The following is a 21,649-nucleotide window of genomic DNA, read 5'->3' as shown; positions in this document are numbered from 1 at the left end:
AGCCATCCACTTCTGGGATCTCTTTGGGCACCAAGAAAGCCCTCACTCACCACTAACTCCCCCTCACCTCCAATTTCTGCACTATGTAGCTATTCAGATAATTGCTTTCTTCCACAGAACTTTTTAATGTGATCTTTCTGTGTATATATGCCCTTTAAGAAGAAGTGCTTGTTAATTAGATCTGTTAATTCTTAGCCTCATTTTATCAATATTCCTCCAGCTAACTTTTTACTTGCCTTTGGCATGCTTATTGGAAACTTAAAACCTCACGAGAAATTTGACTTCCTGAAATTAGAATTTCTTCAGGAAACTCAAAGGCAAACATATTGCCCAGCAACAATAGTTAGATAAAGAGGATAGTAAAAAGAAAAAACAAAACCATTCATATTCTAGTGTCAGCACCTAGCCCTGGTGAACTCCTCATGAAAGGTTCCTACCTCAGGCTTTTGGGGAGAAACTTTCCGTTTCTTTGGCGTTCTCGTCTCTTCCTTTCCTGAAATGATTTTTTCTTTTGTCACTGCACTGAGAGTGTCTCTCTCCTTTTTATTGCTCTCTTCTTTTTGTTTCAGAGCCACCAGCTTACAGCTAGGTTTCAAAGGCAAGGTTCTATTCTCTGACTCCACAGCTTTACCAACAGACGTTTCTGGATGTGGACAAGATGGTCTTGTACTTTCAGATTTAGTTTGTTCCTTTGCACTACAATTCCTTGCGTCATCTGTTGAGTTGGCGTTTCCCCCAGAAAAAGAGAGGGGAAAAAAAGTGTGTGTTAACAGGAGAACCTTTTCATATTATAGATTAGTGAGTGCTACGATTTTTCTGTATGCTAGCGTTACCTTTTTGAGACGGTTTACATTTTTCTGTTGTGTTTGAACTAGTCTTGGTAGTCGAAATGGTTAGCTTCTCTTCTGGATCTTTTCGAGCCTAAACGAACATGAACAAAATACCAGAATAAGAAATTTACATGCTCTAACCCAGGGGTCGGCAACCTTTCAGAAGTGGTGTGCCGAGTCTGCATTTATTCACTCTAATTTAATGTTTTGCGTACCAGTAATACATTTTAATGTTTTTAGAAGGTCTCTTTCTATAAATCTATAATATATAACTAAACTGTTGTTGTAAGTAAAGTAAATAAGGTTTGTAAAATATTTAAGAAACTTCATTTAAATTAAAATGCAGAGCCCCCCAGACCGGTGGCCAGTGTGAGGGCCATTGAAAAATCAGCTCGCGTGCCACCTTCAGCGCACGTGCCATAGGTTGCCTAATCCTGCTCTAACCAGTAGTTAAATTAGATTTCTGCAGGTTCAAAACATCCCTCTCAATTTCTGAAAGCTGTATTTGGGGTCTGAATGCCACTGCTTAAAAGGTTAGCCGCGCCACTGGTTAGAACAGGATTTATTACATACACTTTTGGAAAGGATATCTAAGCAGATGAGCTTTTTAGGGTCAAATTCTGCCCTCATGCATGCACCCAACTCCCCCTTATGCCAACGGGAGACATATACCTAAAACTTATGATGGCAAAATTTGGCTCTCGTTAGTTCATTTGGGAAGCTTAGGAAAAATAGGACTTTGTGCTTTCATTTATTAACTTCAAAAATGATTACTGCTAACTAGCTGAAAGGCAATAATCCCATGTACTCTAAAGCATGGGTAGGTGTCCTCTTTCTAATTTACATCTGGCCTATTTTCAATTTGAATGTGTGATTTGTTTCAAAATCAATCTTATTTTTATGTATGTTTTAACACTGGCGGGCAATGCCAGATATTCACGTATCAGGTATCCTAAAGCAGAGGGCCCACACCTTTAGGGGTGAGAGAGAATTTCATTTTTTTATGTCCAACTAATCCTTGGCTTCTCTGTTGAGATTGCCAACGTTCATGCTAGTCAGTAACAAATAAGGTGGTGGTTTTGCGATGTGGACCCTCACTTTAGATCAGCAACTCAATTTCACCTTAAGTAGTAAATCACCAAACAGCCTACTATCTGGGCTGAATTAAAGTGGGAACCTACATATGATAGGAAACTGGTAAGAAGATAACAGAACCTAAACCATTCAGTCCTCTGTTGTAAGATTCCATTCTATATTGATAAGATTTTGTTAAATAATTGCCTATACACCATGTTATTCAAAGCATCAATATAACTTCAGTTTAAAATCAAAAAAAAATTTCCACATGAACCACTTCGGTCTTCATTATTTTAACCTTAAATTTTAACCTTCTCTTGCATCACATTTTAGTGTGAATCTCAATCAACCACAAACTGCAAAACTCCAACTTCACAAATCAGTTTCAAAACTAAGGCCAGGTCTACACTAAAAAGTTAGGTCAAGCCAGCTAGTCATTTGGGGATGTGAAAAATCCACAGCCTGGAGCAAAGTAGTTGAGCTGATCTAACCTCCTGTAGACAGCACTAGGTCAATGGAAGAATTCCTTCTTTGACCTAGCTACTGCCCCTACGAGAGACAAATTTACCATAATGACAAGAGAACTGCTCCCATCACAGTAGTGAGGGTCTGCACTGACACGCTACAGCAGCACATATGCAGCTATGCCATTGCAGTGGTTTAAGTGTACACACAGCCTAAGTTTTGCTATCCTCTTAACAGTAAAACTATAGCAAAGGGATCCCCCACAACTAGAAGTCAGCATTCAAGCAAATATAAAAGAAGACAACTCAATGATGAGTTACACTGGAGAGATTTCTAATTCTGAAGAGATACAGAGGGTGATAATGAACTGCTAGTTGTCCAATTTTCTTTTCCAATAAAGTACCATTTATTAAAATCATATTTTGTCAGACAATACAAAGTGAGATCATATGATTATCACCTGATGTACTCTTTAATCTTGGGATAAGTCTCAGCGTTAGCATGCTAGACAGCAATGTGAAAAACTACAATTGTGACATAGGTCAAGAACTCTATCAGTGAAGGGGCTAGTAAGGAGATTTGTTCTGATGCACTCACTAGCCACCAACAGAAAACAGTAAGTTTCAAAAGAAGCAGACAACCCATTCAACTACAAGGATAAAAAGCAACACATCTGCTGATATTGAGAGAGAACAGTGCTTATTGAGCGGAGGGAAGAACAAACCAAGAGGAAGGAAAAGTGGGCATGACCTTTTCAATTCCACAACTTAATGTTTCTTTCAAGAATGCCTCCCCATGGATTTCCATAAAATACATACATGGTCAAAAGATGTAGTGGGTTTTTTTTAAACAAAAAGATACAGTGCAATCCAGAGTCACAAAAATGTTTTAAAAATATTTTCATTTTTAAAACAAAGCTTATAAAATAATTAACCTTTTTTTTCTTTGGTGTTTCATCCAACATGGCTAGAGTTCTGGCAAATTCTTCATCCTCATGCAGCTGTCTCTCTAGCTGTAAAGAAAAGAGAATATCCAGGTTTTTGTCAAAGAAATTAAACTAAAGATAGGTTGTATAAAATGCCACTGCCTCTTGTTCAAGATCAAAAATTCACTGACCAAATGAACCACGACAATATGCAGTTTTAATCAAATATCCCACCCAGAGGGAATCCTGCTGCACTGGATTTCTACAAAATGCTACAAAATGACTTGTTTTCCTCAAGTGCAGCGACAGTATTCAGCTCAGTGAAAGGCTATTTGTAATGCAACAACCCACTATACAAAGAGACAAACTACCTAGATATAGAGGAATAGAATTGTGCAATTTCATTAACAAAACTTGCTGTCTCTTCGAATACTTTTATTATGGAACAACTTTGTTAATGCATTACACAACTAAAATCTGAAAGGAAGTCAGGATCTCACTACTGACAACCTGTTACTGGGGAGCTCCCTGCAGATTTCAAAGATCCTCTTTCAGAACTGGTGTCAGAAACAAAGCATGTTCTGTATTATCACATCCCCACAATGAAAGTGGTCATCTTAATGCCAGTTCTCTTATTTCAAGAGAGTAGATTTTTACAAATATAGCCCCTGACCTTTGCCTGGCTCTTCAGTGCATTTTAGCAACTGTCTGACATATTAGACAGATGCAAGTCCAGCTGAAAAATATAAGTAGCAATTTCAACAAAATGGATTTCCTCCAGTAAAAAAAAAAGAAAGTCCAGGTCCACGCATTTCCTCAGATTCCATTTGCAATTACTTATTAACTTGTGCCAAATAAAAACAAAGCCTAGTTAGATTTTCCTTCATTTGTTCCTAATGCAATAAATGCAACATCTACAACAGTGACAGGCATCCGCGTTACCATATTATCATTTAATATTGTGCCTTAGGGCAAAAATGTGTTCTTCCTGACTAAGGTGTTTATTGATAATAGCTGTATTCCACATTACAAATCAAATCTTTTTACAACAGCAAGTAAACTGTCCTAATGTAAGATCAAACATGCCCTTCCTGCCTGATTCAAATAGATGACTTCATAAGTCCCAGTATACCACAGGGACTATTTTCTATGTAACCATAACACCGGTAGTACTCTGAAGCTGATGAATGGCATCTATCTTCCCTGCTTCCAGCAGAAAGAAGAAAAAAAGACAGACAACAGTATCATCAATGTAAATGAGCCATTTAAGGTGAAGATACACAAACTGTATCAGCAGAGCATCTCTGTTACATTTCTTGTGTAAGGGAGTGGTGGTGCTAGAGGTGTTAGGAATTTAAAGAAAATGTGAGTGGTTTTTCCTAAAACAGACTATTTCATATCAAAAGTTAACCCTATTAGAATATTAGTTTCTGGCAAAGTCAAAGAGGATACATTCTTTTAAAATGTATATAAATTATAAACATTTACTTCACATGATGCTTATGCATTACACATTTCCAGCCGATCTTCCCTTCAAAGAAGAAAAAAACATATTTTGACAGGTATGGATTCCCCCAATATAAAATAGATTCATCTGGTGTTTATAAAGTTAAATACAGTACCATGCATAAGAATGCTATAGATTTCCAGGAGTGCATGGAAATCAAGATACGATCAAATGAAATGGTCATGGATGGCAGCGATCTCTTTTGAGATGGAGTATGCATTAGAGACAGAGAGATATATAAGGGAGTAGGAATGAAGATCAGATTTGAAAGGGAGGGGTCAACAGCAACAGATAAAGGGTGTGGGGGAGGGATATAGGGAGGCAGAGGTTAGGGTAGATATGGCTACATTCACAATACTAAAATAATATGCACAAAATAACCTCACATATATGAACTTTATTATTGAAATATTTTTTTTTAAGACATAAAATCGGTTTTCCCTTTCCAAGCCAATACAGCAGCAAATTCATGGAATTGCTCAACACAAAACACAACCCAGTTATTTTTGTTGTCAAGCAAAGGCTTTTAAAGAGGATTCATCAATTTGGGCAGCAGAGAGCCAGGACAACATGTTTACAAAGTTTACCTCTGAATCTTCCTCTAACTGAAGTTGCTTAGCAATGGCCTCATCTTCTAGCAATGAATCTCTGCTTTGTGAAGGCTGCATTTCAAAGAAAGAAAAACAAAAAATCAATAGTTCCAGTTTTTGCCATTATCTATAAAGCTACTATGAGATACAGTTGTATTAATCACGAAGAGTATATGTTTCTAGAATAATCTGGTTACATACCAGCACGACAATGGCTAAAAGAATTGGGAATGGGAATGAGCATTTTACTCATACCTCACTAATCTGAATCCATCCCAGGTTAACAGCTCCCATTCAGAATACCAAATGAAATTAAGTGGCCTCACTTATTTCCAAGCTGATATCAGTTCACATCACCTGGCTTTAATAGGCATCCTTGTTCCCAAGTTCAGAAGAGAAAAGTCACTGATTAGGTTGTATGTGGAATATGAACTACCCCCTCTCCCCATTTCCCTCTGGTTCAAACATAATGGCAGGGCAATACAGGGAAGTCTGTGCTGCTGCCTATGCACCCTGTATACATTCTGTTCATAAACAGAACTTTACATGCCATTTCTCTCAGGCTGGCACCCTTTCACAAGCATTAAAGATTTTCAATTTGAAGTCAAATAATTTTTGGAAATTCAAGCTGATAAAATTCTCTAGTGTTCTTGGCTTTTTATTGAGCATTTCAGACAGTTTACTGATAGTACAATAAACCTCTCCACGTAGGACTGGAATTGTGAGAAAATTCTTATTAGTAGGGCTGTCAAGCAATAAAAATTAATCGTGATTAATCGTGTTGTTAAACAATAATGGAATACCATTTATTTAAATTTTTTGATGGTTTCTACATTTTCAAATATAGTGATTTCAATTACAACACAGAATACGAAGTATATAGTGCTCACTTCATATTTAATTTTTATTACAAATATTTGCACTGTAAAAAGACCCAAAGATATATTTTTCAATTCACCTCAAACAAGTATTGTAGTGCAGTCTCTTTATCATGGAAGTTGAACTTATGAATGTAGAGTTATGACCAAAAAAATAACTGCATTGAAAAATAAAACAATGTAAAACTTTAGAGCCTACAAGTCCACTCAGTCCTACTTCACCCAATCATTCAGACAAACAAATGTGGTTACAATTTGCAGGAGATAATGCTGCTCACTTATTTACAATGTCACCTGAAAGTGAGAACAGACGTTTGCATGGCATTGTTGCAGTCGGCATCGCAAGATATTTACGTGCCAGATGCACTAAAGATTCATATATCCCTTCATCTTCAACCACCATTCCATAGGACATGCGTCCATGCTGATGGGTTCTGCTCAATAACGATTCAAAGCAAAACGGACCAATGAATGTCCATTTTCATTATCTGAGTCAGATGCCACCAGCAGAAGGTTAATTTTATTTTTTGGTGGTTCGGGTTCTGTAGTTTTCTTATCTGAGTGCTGCTCTTTTAGGATTTCTGAAAACATGCTCCACACCTCGACCCTCTCAGATTTTGGAAGGCACTTCTGATTCTTAAACCTTGGGTTGAGTGCTGTAGCTATTTTTAGAAATCTCACATTAGTATCTTCTTTGCATTTTGTCAACTCTGCTGTGAAAGGTGTTCTTCAAACAAAAGATGTGCTGGGTGATCATCCTAGACTGCTACAACATGAAATATATGGCAGAATGCGGGCAAAACAGAGCCAAAGACATACAGTTCTCCCCCCAAGGAGGTCCAATCACAAATTTAATTAATGCACTGTTTTTTAATGAGCATCATCAGCATGGAAGCATATCCTCTGGAATGGTGGCCAAAGCATGAAGGGGCATACAAATGTTTAGCATATCTGGCACATAAATACCTTGCAACACAGGCTACAAAAGTCTCATGTGAACACCTGTTCTCACTTTCAGGTGATGTAAATAAGAAGCAGGCAGCAGCATCTCCTGTAAATGTAAACAAACTTGTTTCTCTTAGCAACTGGCTGAAGAAGTAAGACTGAGTGGACTTGTAGGCTTTGAAGTTTTACATTTTCTTTTGTTTTTGACAGCAGTTATGTAATACACACACAAAAAATCTACATTTGTAAGTTGCACTTTCATGATAAAAGAGATTGCACTGCAGTACTTGTATGAGATGAACTGAATAATACTATCTTTTGATTATCATTTTTACAGTGCAAATATTTGTAATAAAGGTAATAAATATAGTGAGCACTGCACACTTTGAATTGTATTGTAATAGAAATCAATATATTTGAAAATGCAGAAAAACATCTGAAAATATTTAATAAATTTCAATTGGTATTCTATTAACAGTGCGACTAATTGCAATGAATTTTTAAAATCTCAATTTTTTGAGTTAATCGCGAGTTAACTGCGATTAATTGACAGCCCTATTTATTAGGTTTCTCTTTACACGTGTAAAATAAACGTACAGGTGTTTAAGGAAAAAAACTTCAACTTGGTAAGAACGTGTTTTACTTTTTTAAAAAGCCTGATAAGTAATAGAAACTAAAGAGAAATGGGACCACTGATAGTTATTTAACGTTATAACACCATTTGTAAGATTAGTGGCTCTTCTACACTTCTTCAGAGTGTTGGAGAGGAGCAGAGGCTAGCAAATTGCTGACCTCCATTTTGCTGGTGTTATTCTAAAGTAAGTATACTTACAACTTGAATTTCTCCCATTGTTTAATTAAAGCTTTGTTTTCTTAGGGCTTGGCTACACTTGTGAGTTAGAACGCATTAAAGCAGCCCCAGGCACCCTAGCTCCCTACCCATCCACACTGGCAAGGCACGTAGAGTGCTCTGACTCCAGGGCTAGAGCGCTCCTGGTACTCCACCTCAGCGAGAAGATTAACACTTGGTGCGCGTTGGCTGAAATGCCCAGGCATCAGCGTGAACAAGGTGTTGCATTACTGAGCTCTGATCAGCCTCCGGAAGCATCCCATAATCAAGTGATCACTCTTGTCATTGTTTTGGAATCACTGCACGCATGCCAATATGCCCTTTGAAAGCTCTGTTTTCTGACAGCTGGCATGCTTATCTTCTCTGAGACAAAGCAACCATTACTGTGGAACACTGTGTGAGAGAGAGAAGCCTGGGGGTATGGGGGTGTCTGTTGTTGTCTGAACTTACATGCTCTCAGCTCCCCAAAAACTTACTCTCTCCCCCCGTACACACAACACACTTCCTGTCACACTCCACCTCACCCCCCTCATTTCAAAAGTACGTTGCAGCCACTTGCATGCTGGGATAACTACCACAATGCACTGCTCTCTGTGGCCGTTGCAAGAGCTGCTAATGTGGCCATGCCAGTGAGCTGTCAGCTGTCAGTGTGGACAGACTCCAGCACTTTCCCTACTGTGCTCCACAAAGGCTGGTTTAACTCAAAGCACTCTACATCTGCAAGTGTAAACATGCCCTCAGTATTCTAAAATTTGTTTCCTACAATATGAAGGAACTCTTCAGAAATTTTATCCCTCTCCATGCACCAAAACTTATGTTTTAATAATCACTAGTTTAACAAAATTTTGCTTATTACTTATGATTCATTAATTGATTTCACAAAAGTCTACAAATCAAAAAACCTTGTAAAACAAGATTACTACATATATTAGGGCACTATTGCGAAGCACAGTTAAACAACAACTATTTTCATGTTGAATGATCTATTCAAAGAGAAAAATATAATTCGATAATCAAGTTTTTTAGAATTTCTGATACATCTAGATGTGTTAGTCAAAATACTACTCACCACAGTGACTTTTAAAGCAAGACATGTCAAGAACAAATGGTTATGTGGCTGCTCTGCATCGCTAAGTTCACTAAATCAGCCATTTTGATCTGCTATCATCAAGAAAAAAAACAAGAAATATGTTGAATACTCACTTTTCTTTTGCTTGCTACCAGTTTCTTTTCTGATCTCTGCACACTACTAGTTCCAAAGTAATCAAGTACTGAGGTTGGCGTCAATTTTATTGGTGATAAAGATTTACTTTTAGCTTGTGGTTTTGCATCCTCCTTTCTCACTCCTGCTGTTCCTAGACAGCTGCTTGCTGATGTTCCATTCTCCTTGGGTTTCTGGGAAGTCTTCTGATTAATGAAGTCACCTTCATCATCTTAACAGGGAAAAATATTTAATCACTCTGTTACCAATATCCTGAATAAGTTCTTATATAAAGTAACTGATGAGACTATTTGGGGCAAGTTTGTCAATTCTTCACCTTACATCTTTGCAAATGTTACAAAATGTCAAATGTTCATTTAAAAAAAGCTCAAAGCAACACTTCCATAATTAAATGTAGGGTATTTTTACATACAAATTATTTACTACTACTTTGTACTCACACAGAACCTGTCTCCAAAAGAACTTTATAAAAGTTATGCATCCCCATTTTACAGATGGGAAACTGAAGCATGGAGACTTGGCAACAGAATCAAGGTCTCCTGACTCTCAGACCTCTTCCTTAGAAGAGCTACACCATCACTTTTAAAACAGCAGGATATTAAGATAAAAGGTCTTTTGTAGCATAACTCTTTAGGTAAAATTATATATATCTCACACACACACACACAATTATATTGATCTATTTTCCATTTCATTACTTAACACGGCCCTCAGCACTTGAGTATCCAAGGATTGCTTTCTACGGTCTACTTACTGCCCCTTCAAATTACTTGATATTATTTTAGGACTTTCAGAGGTTTGTACGACTGTCAAGGGAACAAGAGATGGATTGGGGTGTTTATTTCCTGGAAATCTGCAAGACAACTACTTGAATCATATGTTTGGGGGTGGGAGGGATTTGTATTTTTTTATTTTTGTGCCCATAACAGAGTAACTAGCAACTAGTCCATGTGTTAGCAGCAGCAGCAGCAGCAGCATTCATTAACCCTTTTTATCAGAAGAGCCCTAAATGCTTTACAAAATATATTACTTCTCCCTTGGCTACAAATGTAGCCATCTCTGACATAGAACAGCAGCCATTTAAGAGTTGAGCCCACAAAGTAAACCTTTTTCAATTAAAATTGAGAGAAATTTGGCAGAAGTATGGAATAGCCCACAGACCACAAAAATGAAGTGAGGATTTGGTCTTCCCTCCCCTTTAGGGCTCTTTTAATAAAAATGATTAAAACAGTTTTGTCCTTACAGTTCTGTTAAATCATTTTCAATATCAGTTCACAGGAAAACCATTGCTACTAGCTGTTTTCATCAATAGATCAAAGTTTTCTAATAGGCAGATATTCAAAGAATCCACACAATGATTATTAGGATTCCTGAATCTGAGGCGGTCTGGGAACACAATTCATAGAAGAGATGTAAGAGACTTACTGTACTGGATTACCTAACTCTCTTGTCTCTTGATGTGCTAGTTATATACTTCTCTCATCTCTTTAGTAGCTTTCCTAAAGGTACATTATCCCACATAATTTTCAGTGGTAAGTGGTTATGTGCTTCTTAGGTCTACACAGTTTTCTGTCCTTATGACCTATGGGTTGATTTTCTGTATCCACATATTCTGTTCCTTTTTTCAGTTTACAGTTTCTTCCTCCACGCTCACACCATCCAATAGAGGGTGATAGTAACAACATTTGTGACATTAGCTGGAAGGTTTCTATTATTGAACACTGTTATTATGTGGTATCCAAAGAACACCTCAAATGGGCAGGCTGATTATTATTCAGGGCTATATGCTATGCTTGTGAGGGAAGGAACTACTAGGTTATCAAAGCTACATCAAAAAAAATCATTACAGAATGCCTGAAGACAAGATTTGTCCACCAGTCGAACAGTTCTAGATCTGATTTGGCCCACAAGGTAATTGATCAAAGAAAGAAATCAAACCTGGGTTTCAGACACAAAGGAACAGAGCCCTGCCACTAGACCAAGAGGTTTACTTTTTTCAACACAATAATACATTTTCTTTAGGCAACAATACATCTCCTACAGCCATTAAGCTCAATTTAACTAAATATAATATATCCAGGATATTTGGCTATTGGATGCTTTAGGCTCCTAATTTGCCCTAGTTTAATATCTTAATAGTAGACTGTTTGTTCTACTAATTTAATTTCAGAATTATTTTCACTTCTTACAATTTTTCAATTGAACGAGAAAATGCATTTCCGGGGTAAAACGTGCATCTTACTAACAGTTAATGGAGCTATAACTACATTAATTTGTCTCTGGTAAAAAACACAGATCGCCTTCTACTTTTATTTTTCTTAACCCTAAAGCTGCCAGTATAATAGAACTGGGTCCTTACTCTTCTCCACTGATATCACAGTCTGCATACTAGTAAACAAGATGACTTCCTTATTGCAACTTTTTTTTTTTTAAGACTAAAAATATAAACACCGGATATTGCCTTTTGTTAAGTAGAGAAACATAAAAGGATAAATATGATGAAGTTTAATTAAAAAAAGGATGTTGATTCTTTGGGGTCATGTTTACAGTGTGAGCACTTTAAGTATGGGTGGTAATTAAAGCAGGCACTAATTATGTCCTTGCTCGGAAAGGCAGTATCAGATTTACTAAATGCAAACTGTGTACACTGAGACCAAATAGCAGATTTATAGTGCTTATGACCTCAAAACATATTCATCTGAAAATGTAAATGCAGGGGAGCCTAACAAACATGAAAGTAACTGTCCAGAGGCAAATAAATCACTATTTCTAATCCAGTTTGCTTCCAAAAGAGAATTTTCTTGATGATTTATCAAAGGGAGATTCAGAAATAGTAAAAACTTACCTAATTTCTTTTCAAATAACTAAGCCCCAGTCCTTTTGAACTTTGAGGATGTGCTGACCACTCCACGGAAGGCTTGACATATCTTCCTCACATCTAACCTGCACGGACCTGCCTTAATTTCCTAACTGTTCTTTGGGTTATGCCTTTATATATATATATATCTTTCCGATGTGCAACGAGGACTTGAATATTATTTTTCCTGCTCGTTGTTTTACCTTAGAAATTTCAGGAATGCCTTATTTTATTGTAGAACTATTTAGAGACATCAGATATACAATGAAAGGTTTCATACTTAAGGTATGTCTATATTACAACACTGAAGTATTGGTACAACTGCACCAGTGCAGCATGTCTGGTGAAGACACTTAATGAGAGCTCTCCCATAAGCTATGTCGGTAGGAGAATATTCACACTCCTGAGCAACATAAACGTTGCCAACATAGACTGTAATGTAGACATAGCCTTTAATGAAGGGGCAGATAGGTCAGAGGGGTGCTGAAACATGCTTTCTACCAAGTGTTTGTTAGCCATTGAAATAAAATAGGTGTTAACAAAGGCAAAACAAAGGTATCAACTAAAAATCCCTTCCTCTTTCAATTGTTCAGGTATTATTCATCTATTATGATGTCATCATTTCATTATATTCTTCATCTGGTATTGTGCCCATGAAGTTACATATATTCTGAATTTCCAATGTAAAAAAAAAAAAAAAAAAAGAAGAAAAAAAATATCTGTCAGGCCTTCTTTATAAAATCATAAACACCAAAGAAAGAAAGTCTTCTGAATAATACACTGGACTGGAAATTAACAGATACAGACTTTTTATTAGTAATTATTGATATTGTGGTAGTAACTACAAGCCACAGTCATGGCCAGGCGGACTCCATCGTGCTAGGCACTGTACAAACAAGATAAAAGCATCCCTGTCACACAGAGATTACAATCATAAGTAATTCAAATCCTGGCTTGGTCTCAAACTTCCAGCCTTATCTTGGACAAATTACTTAGTTTCTCTGTACCTCAGTTCCCAGTTGGTATAATGGATTATCATCTCGCACTCCCTTTCTAATTTTCCATTTAGAGTGTAAACTATTTGACGCAGGGACTTTATTATATATTTGTATAGTATTTGGCTCTGATCTCTGCTGGGGTCTCCATGTATTATCATAATGCAAATAGTAAGTTTAATATGGTAGAATTACTTTAAAACAGACAGGCATACTGCAGCATTAAAAACTCTGAAACAGGTCAAAATTAACAATAGCATAAATTCTTTTGTTATTAAGATTATATTACGTGTACATAATTATAGTGTGTTTTGGACAGATCTTATAAACACAAAGCTAAGTTTTAAAACTCCCTCTTAATGTTAATCACCACGAAATTATTTATTTGCAACAACAGCACTTAGAAGCTGTTATGCACCAGAGTTCTATTGTGCTAGGCATTATACAAACACAAAAAGTCCCTGTCCCAATGAATTTACAATTTAGATGAGGTACTATGGTCTTTCATGTGGTTTATCCTTATGTCTTATTCTCCAGTCTGTGGGTATATCTACACTATGAAATTAGGTCGATCTTATACAGTTAATTGTGTATGTCCACACTAAGCGCATTAAGTCAGCAGAGTGCGTCCTCACTACCGTGGGTAGCATTCACTTACGGAGCAGTGCACTACGGGTAGCTATCCCACAGTTCCCACTGCCCACTGGAATTCTGGATTAAGCTCCCAATGCCTGATGGGGCAAAAACATTGTCACAGGTGGTTTTGAGTACATCAGTCGCCCCTCCCTCCGTGAAAGCAATGACAGACAACCATTTCTTGCCTTTCTTCCTGGGTTACCCATGCAGACGCCATACCACGGCAAGCATGGAGCCCGCTCAGCTCACCATCACTGCTGCTGTTGTGGGCAAGTCTACTGTGGGGGCTGCTGTGATCCAGATTGCCAATGCAATCACTGACGTTCTGTTACCAAGGATAGCGACTCTGGGAAACGTGCGGGCCTTTTTAGATTTTAGGTGCATCATATTCCTGTCCTTTGTCACTGGTGAAGAAGTCTTGCAGCCGTACATTCCAGTCCGGTCGGTGCTGTAACACCCCATAGCACTTCTGTGGCTGACACATGTAACAGATCCAGGGCTCTTGATGTTTTGCCTTGGCACCTTGCCCTACCCGGACCTCCAAGCATTCGACACAGAAGCACCTGCAACAGCTGGCATTGCTACACAGCAGCAGCTCCTTGCCTTCGCACACTGTGCAGTAGGTCTACTAACCGTCGTCATCCACCGCTAACTCTGCTCTCCTGCTCTCCAGCAACGAGCTCGGGAGATCCGTTCATGAAGCCTGGATAGTAGTAAGGAGCAGTTCAATTATAGGCTGAGCAAGTGCAGAATGGTAGCAGAATGTGCCTTTCGACATTGAAAAGCTCGCTGGTACTGTTTGTCAGACCTCAGCGCAACCAACATTCCCATTGTTATTGCCGCTTGCTATGTCCTCCATAATATCTGTGAGAGTACGGGGGAGATGTTTATGGTGGCGTGGGAAGATGAGGCAAATTGCTTGGCATCCAATTTTGGGCAGCCAGACACCAGGCCGATTAGAAGAGCACAGTAAGGCAAGCTGCACATCAGAAAGGCTTTGAAAACCAGTTGCATGACTGGCCAGGTTTCGGTGTGACAGTTGTGTGTGTGTTTCTCCTTGATGCAAACCTGCCCCCTTTGTTGATTTTAATTCCCTGTAAGCCAACCATCCTCCCCCCTTTGAAATAAAGTAACTATTGTTTTGAAGCCATGCATTCTTTCTTTATTAATTAAAAAAATATATATATGAGATAACAGTTGGGTGGAGAGAAGAGAAGGACAAGGCCACATTGCTCATTGTAGCCACACTAAAAATCAAACTGTTTGAATGACAGCTTTCTGTTGCTTGGGCCATCCTCTGGAGTGGAGTGGCTGGGTACCTAGAGCCTCCTTCCTCCCACACTCCCTGCATTCTTGGGCATCCGGGTGAAGAGGCTATGGAACATGGGGAGGTGGTTAGACAGTGGATGCAGCAGGGGTCTGTGCTTTTGTTGGCTTTCCTGCAGCTCCAACAGACTTCATCATGTTCATTTGCTCCCCCATTAGCTTCAGCATTGCGTCCTGCCTCCGCTCTTCGCGCTCACTTAATTCTTTCCTGGTCTTTACCACTGAATGCCTCCATGCATTAAGCTGTACCCTATCAGTGCGGGAGGACTGCATGAGCTCGGAAACCATGTCATCACGAGTGCGTTTTTTTTGCCTTCTAATCTGCAATAACCTCAGGGACGGGGATGATAGGGGGAGCATAGAAACATTCTATGCTCTACAATGGTCACCTGTACTGCTGAGCTCGCCACGCTGACCAAACAGGAAATGAAATTCAAAAAGTTCCCAGGGCTTTTCCTGTGTACCTAGCTAGTGCATCAGAGTTCAAAGTGGTGTCCAGAGCAGTCACAATGGAGCACTTGGATAGCTCCCAGAGGCCAATACCGTCAATTGGCGTCAGCACTACCCGAAATTCAACCCAGCAAAGTCGATTTTAGCGCTATCCCCTCACCGGGGAGGGGTACAGAGTCAATTTTAAGAGCTCTTTAGGTCAACGGAACGGGGTTGGTTGTGTGGACACATTCATATTTAAATCGACCTAATGCAGCTAAATTTGATTGACCAGTAGTTGATACATCACTTAATAAGATAGGACTATATTTGTTAAATAGTTTTGTAGATTTTCAGTGTTCTCCTTTTAAACAAAACTATAAGTAAAAAGTTATATTCAAAACCATTGAGGTTTTAAACAGAGTAAATGAACAAACCATCAGTAGTTGTATTTGCCTATTAAATTTAAAAACTGATCAACATTAACATTAAACATAAAAATTTAAATTTTTTTTTAAAAGTTATTAAAACCAGATGCCATATTTGACTTAGGAAATGTAATTTTCCCACTATTCACAACATTTAAAAAAACACCCAAACCTGAAATGGTCCAACAGTAACTCCAGGCTTCAGAAACTGGCCTTTATAGTTCTATAGATTTGTTTTACATTCAGTTTCTCAACATACAATTTGACTCTAAATGCACTACAAACATGCACTTTAAACTAACACTGTTAGAGCTTCTGTCTAAAATGAAATGTCAAGGCAATGTGATAATAAAAATATAAAGCTACCAACCCCCAAGCTATTCAAATTTCAATCCTATGTCACCACTTTATTGGAGAAGTTAACACAGATGTGATCAAAGGCCACTCAATGAAGATTGTCTCTCTCTAGCACATTCCTCCAGGGAGATGGAAGGTTCGATCTTGGAACGCTTAAAAGTTCCAAAAGAGCGAAAGGGGATAATAACGTACAGACTACCTGTATGCTTTTCCACGATCAGACCCAAAATCTGGAGCAACTACATGTTCTAAATATGACATTTATACATTTCAGAGGATTGGAACAAAACTGTATAGCCTTTAATACACTTTTTGTTCACTTTAAACTGAAACAAATAGAGCACCAAATATAATTAATAGTTACTTTATAATTGCTCTTAATTTTTTGTTGAAAAAAGTTTCAAAACCAATCAATTCTTTTAAAGTATGCTTTACCTCCAGAAATGCCATACTTAATAAAACTTTTTTCAAATAAAATATTCACACAACTGTACAAATGGAAACTTCTGAATTAATGTGTTATTATATATACTTTCAAAATCAGCAGTCCATTTACTCTCACAATTAAGAGATTATGATCAGCAACTCTTATTAACTTGTACCAGAGTCATTTTTAGCCTAAAGATAAAATTCAGGGCTGCTACTTACTATTTCAGAGAATTGATTTGAATATGAATCCTTCCCACCAGTGTCAGATGTCACAAAAATGGATATTTTACAAAAATTTATATTGTGTTATTATATTAAATAGTCCTATCAACGAGTAGAAAATTGCATCAATCAATTTTAAAATACTTAAATTTTACAGTATGTTTTTCATCTATTTCAGATATTGCTAGGTTAGTCTTCATTGTATTAAAACATAATAGGTAAGTATGCACATGTATATCACTTCAAGGTATCAAATTTAGTAAGATGTATTTTTTTTTCCTATTACACAAACTATTCTATTCATGTGATAAACATTTCTAATCTCAAAGTACAAAGAAGAGCTTTAAGTTATTAATTTAAGACACAGAATTGTTTCTTTACTTTTACCGGTTGATTCAACACATTCTCATTTATATTTAAATATAAACAGGATTCCTGACAGCTGAAGCTTAATGCTAGTTTCTTTAATTCTGTTCACAACACTTATATTTAATACAAAACAGGATCACCATAATATCACGGTTGGAAGGGACCTCAGGAGGTCATCTAGTCCAATCCCCTGCTCAAAGCAGGACCAATCCCCAACTAAATCATCCAATCATTAATGAGCTGAAGGATGACCTGGACTGCACCCTCAGCAAGTTTGCAGATGACACTAAACTGGGAGGAGTGATAGATACGCTGGAGGGTAGGGACAGGATACAGAAGGACCTAGACAAATTAGAGGATTGGGCCAAAAAAAAAAAAAAAAATCTGATGAGGTTCAACAAGGCCAAGTGCAGAGCCCTGCACTCACGACAGAAGAATCCCATGCACTGCTACAGAACACTCAATCCTGTTCGGATACCAGTTTTAGCCCAGAGCATATTTTATATCATTTAAGAACCACCAACTGAAAGATGGGCTTTTAAGGAAAATTGTAACATAACCTTAACCATAGCAGCAAACCACAACCTGATTATGCAGTGTTTTACAACTTTAATCACAAAATATGAAAAATGTGCTAAGTAGACATTACTCAAATAGCTGGAATTAGACTTGCCACATGCCTTAGGCACTTGGCTCATGGCGTCATTTCATATTATTTGGTTTCATACACATTTTTAACTGTTTTATGCAATTATGGGAGACTAATGAGAGAGATCTTGTTAAATAGTATCAATATCAATAAATTTGGAGAAGTCTTGTAATCAATCATCCAACAGTAAGAAACAGTGAAGAAACCAAATTTTTAGTAAACTGAAATCTTCACTAGAAAACGTTCTTTGAAAAAAGAAACTACACACCTAATAACTAAAGTATTATTTTAATTAAAGTTAAAAAAAAACACATTAAAAGTGTTTACAACCTGCTTTAAGAATAAGAAATTAAAAAAAAAAAAAACTTTACATTAAAAACCCACAAGAAAAATTTTAGAAATATTCTGCTTAAAATTACAGTAATCAAGATGAGACTTTTTAAAAACTATGACAATCAGCTTGCTTACTGTAAGTAGCAAATTTCATTTTCAGTACGATAGTTCTTAGTGAAGTAGGTTCACAATAGCCAATTTAAAAGTTTTTTTGAAGACTTACGTTTCAAAACACTTTTCCAATGTTTTCATGGTAAGTGATTCTTTCCCAGAAAAAATTGTCAGATAGAATGAGCAAACTGCACATAGTGTTCTTTTAAAATTACGTTTTACCCACCTTACTTAACCCAAGATGGATTGTATGTCAAGATGTCACATTCTGAGTATATCAGAGTGCCAGCTCTGCTATAAGTAATCTTAAAGGACAACTTTTAAGAGATCTAAAATCTGCATGCATGTTTATTCAGATGCCTTGAAATTTGGTGTTTGCAGGGTTAGTAATCCAAATTGGAGCAAGGGGTTCTCAAGATACAGACCCTTAAAAAAAACGCATTTCTTAAGATTGATAGTTTCTAACTTTTTGGGGGGGGGGGGGCACACTTTGGAGTCAATCCATAGCTCTCACTGAGCCCCAAGTGTTCTCAATCATTCAACATTTACTCAGCTACTGAATGGCTCAAGGGGACATGCTGTGACCATTAAACCAGAACTATACCCAAGCACTATGTTTGAAACCCATCCTTGGCAGAAATCCAGAAGTGAAATGTAGACATGTTGCCAAAAGCAGCTTCTGTCAAAAGGTAGTTTGGGGAGGGACAGAATCTGAGTACAAAATTCAGAAGGTGCTCAAAACTATTTTTGAAAATAAAAAAACTACACATGAAAATGCTTGCTGGGAGGGAAGGAGGAATTAGTGCTGTAGAGGAGTTGGGAGGAAACCAGGAGAGAGTTTTGGGCTGCAACAAGTGGTAGGGTAATAGGGAGGAGGATAAACAAGGATGGCAGCTCAGGTCAGTGGGAGAGGTGGGGACTAGGGAGAGTGGGGGGAAAGCAGAGGAAGCACAGGATTGGGAGAGGGGAGGCCTGTCAGCCCCAAATTCTCCATTCTTATGTGTGCGCATACCAGGATCTGGGGATCCCTATCCCTCTGGGGATGTTTGAGCTCCTCACCCTGCCTCCAGAGGTGAACCAGGATGCAGGGGAGGGGTTCCTGAAAGTAACACAAATTTAAACCTTGAGAACCAGGAAATACAAAGTTAAGGTATATGCCACCCCCTGCGGAGTGGAGGGATTAGCTGGAGTGGGGCAGGATGGGGTGCGCCGGGGCATGGCTGTGGAGGGCAGGCTGAAGAGAAGGAGTCCTGCTGGAGGGTGTTGGGAGTCTGGAGCCTGGATCAGTGTTCAGCTGAGGCTACCTAATCAAAGAAGCATGCATCCCCTAGAAGACTGCTGCCTGTGATATGTTTACGTAGCAAGAAGCAACTTCTTACATGCTAGTTGCTTCTACAGTGCTAACTACCGGTGTAACAATGGTGCCTTTGGTGGGACACTTCTAAGCAATTTGTTCTGAATTGGTACTCTCAGAGCAAGGCAATTACAGCCCAAGGCTGGGGTTCCTTTGCACATCAAGGCAAACCATACCAGCTAAACAAAGACGACTTCGGTTTTACCCCACTGGCTAACCATAAGTCATACAAGCAATTTCCTTAGATACTGTGAAACTGGAGTGTCATCACCAGTGCCACTCATTATGGGGACAAATGGTTATGAAAACCAATACCCCAGTAAAAGAAAAAAAGGTTATCCCAATCCCAAAGGACCAAGCCCCAGATCCAGGTCAATAGACAAAACAGATCTTACCCACAAATCATGTTGTTGTCAGTCCTCTAGAATCTAATATCTAAAGGTTTATTCACAAAAGGAAAAAGATATAGATGAGAGCTAGACTTGGTTAAATGGAATCAATTATACACAGTAATGGCAAAGTTCTTAGTTCAGGCTTGTAGCAGTTATGGAATAAATTGCAGGTTCAAATCAAGTCTCTGGAGTACATCCACAGCTGGGATGGGTCATTCAGTCCTTTCAGGGCTTCAGTTTTTAGCAAAGCCAGGCAAGAAGCAGGATTGAAAACAAAGTGGAAAAGAGGGAGCTGCCTTTTATAATCTCTTCTGGGTGCAAGGGCACCTTTTTGTTCTTACTATGGAAAAGTATAGCAGCAAAATGTGACTTGCCCATGTTACTCCAAGCTCCATGTTCATACATGACTCAGTTTGCAGGCCAACGCCATTGTTTATATTGTTTACATGTTAGTTTGAAAGTTCCCAGGAAAGTTCAGATGTGGACTGGCGTCTCCCAAAGTCCATTGTCAGTTACGTGTTTCTTGATTGAGCACTTACTGAGAACAGTCCCTTCTCAAGAAGCTAACCAAATGCTTCACTGAGGCTACTTAGAATCAAAAACACATTGATATACAAGTACATAGCCAATATTCATAACTTCAGCTACAAAAATGATACACCCATACAGACAGAATAATCATAATCCAAAAATCATAACCTTTTTATAGACACCTCACATAACAACCTTTGTTCAATATTAGCTGCAAATATATAAAACAGTGGTTGCAGTTTATGTCAATAAGGTCACAACTGGGTTAAGGGGATGGGAAGATGAGCTGCAAATGTTGGTGGGAGACAAAATGTTGCAGAACTGGTGGGGATGAAAAGAGAGACATCAGTCTTGTCTCATCTGCTTGAAGTTACTGTACCCCCATATACTACAACTGTCAAGATTTTAGGACTTAGACCACGCCTGTGATTTCTCTCACTGGTCCTCTCAGCAATTACATGTTGCAAACATTCCAAAGCATGCCCATTATCCCCCTTCCAGTGTAACAGGAGGGAAGAGCAATTCTTAGAAACCATGTGTCCTAGTGGAGAGACAAGTGGGCTAAGCTATCCCTGACTCTGCCACTGGCCTGTTGGGGGACGTTGGTCAAGTCATTTCACCTCCCTGTGTCTCAGTTTCCCAATCTGTAAACTGAGGACAGAGATGTAAAGGGCTTTGTAATCTACTGATGAAAAGCACTGTAAGAGCTAAGTATTACCACCTAGTTACAGCAGCAGATCAACTGCAAACTACAACTGCCTAAATGCCTAACTACTACAAATATTTCTCTATTAAAAACAAAAAGACAAAAAACACACTAAGAAATTCACTGAAACATCATTAAACACAGAGTTTAGGTGGTCTGTGGTGTCTTGTGCCCTTCCAGAACATAGACTTCAAATGACACAAACCTCAGAAAACCAGAAAATGAAGAGTTAACGT

The 21,649-nt window shown here is 38.2% G+C and overlaps 2 protein-coding genes across 3 annotated transcripts in view; one reads left to right on the top strand and one right to left on the bottom strand.

Annotated features, from left to right (window-relative positions):
• Positions 1 to 655, top strand: part of WDR19 (WD repeat domain 19) — a 126,144-nt gene extending 125,489 nt beyond the window's left edge. The window contains exon 37 of the mRNA XM_032790709.2: positions 570 to 655. The gene's annotated coding sequence lies outside the window, so the exon portion shown is untranslated. The remainder of the gene's footprint in view (positions 1 to 569) is intronic.
• RFC1 (replication factor C subunit 1) overlaps positions 1 to 21,649 on the bottom strand; it is a 71,244-nt gene that overhangs the window by 17,072 nt on the left and 32,523 nt on the right. For both annotated transcript variants that reach the window (XM_032790725.2, XM_075066534.1), the window contains exons 5-9: positions 9,271 to 9,500; positions 5,392 to 5,466; positions 3,307 to 3,384; positions 834 to 921; positions 438 to 715 (exon numbers count right to left, since the gene is read on the bottom strand). In XM_032790725.2, the coding sequence (XP_032646616.1) occupies positions 438 to 715; positions 834 to 921; positions 3,307 to 3,384; positions 5,392 to 5,466; positions 9,271 to 9,500 (749 nt within the window). The remainder of the gene's footprint in view (positions 1 to 437; positions 716 to 833; positions 922 to 3,306; positions 3,385 to 5,391; positions 5,467 to 9,270; positions 9,501 to 21,649) is intronic.

Source organism: Chelonoidis abingdonii, chromosome 5 (genome assembly GCF_003597395.2).
Source record: "Chelonoidis abingdonii isolate Lonesome George chromosome 5, CheloAbing_2.0, whole genome shotgun sequence".
NCBI classification, from domain to species: Eukaryota; Metazoa; Chordata; order Testudines; family Testudinidae; genus Chelonoidis; species Chelonoidis abingdonii.
This window is presented reverse-complemented; position numbering and strand designations above follow the sequence as displayed.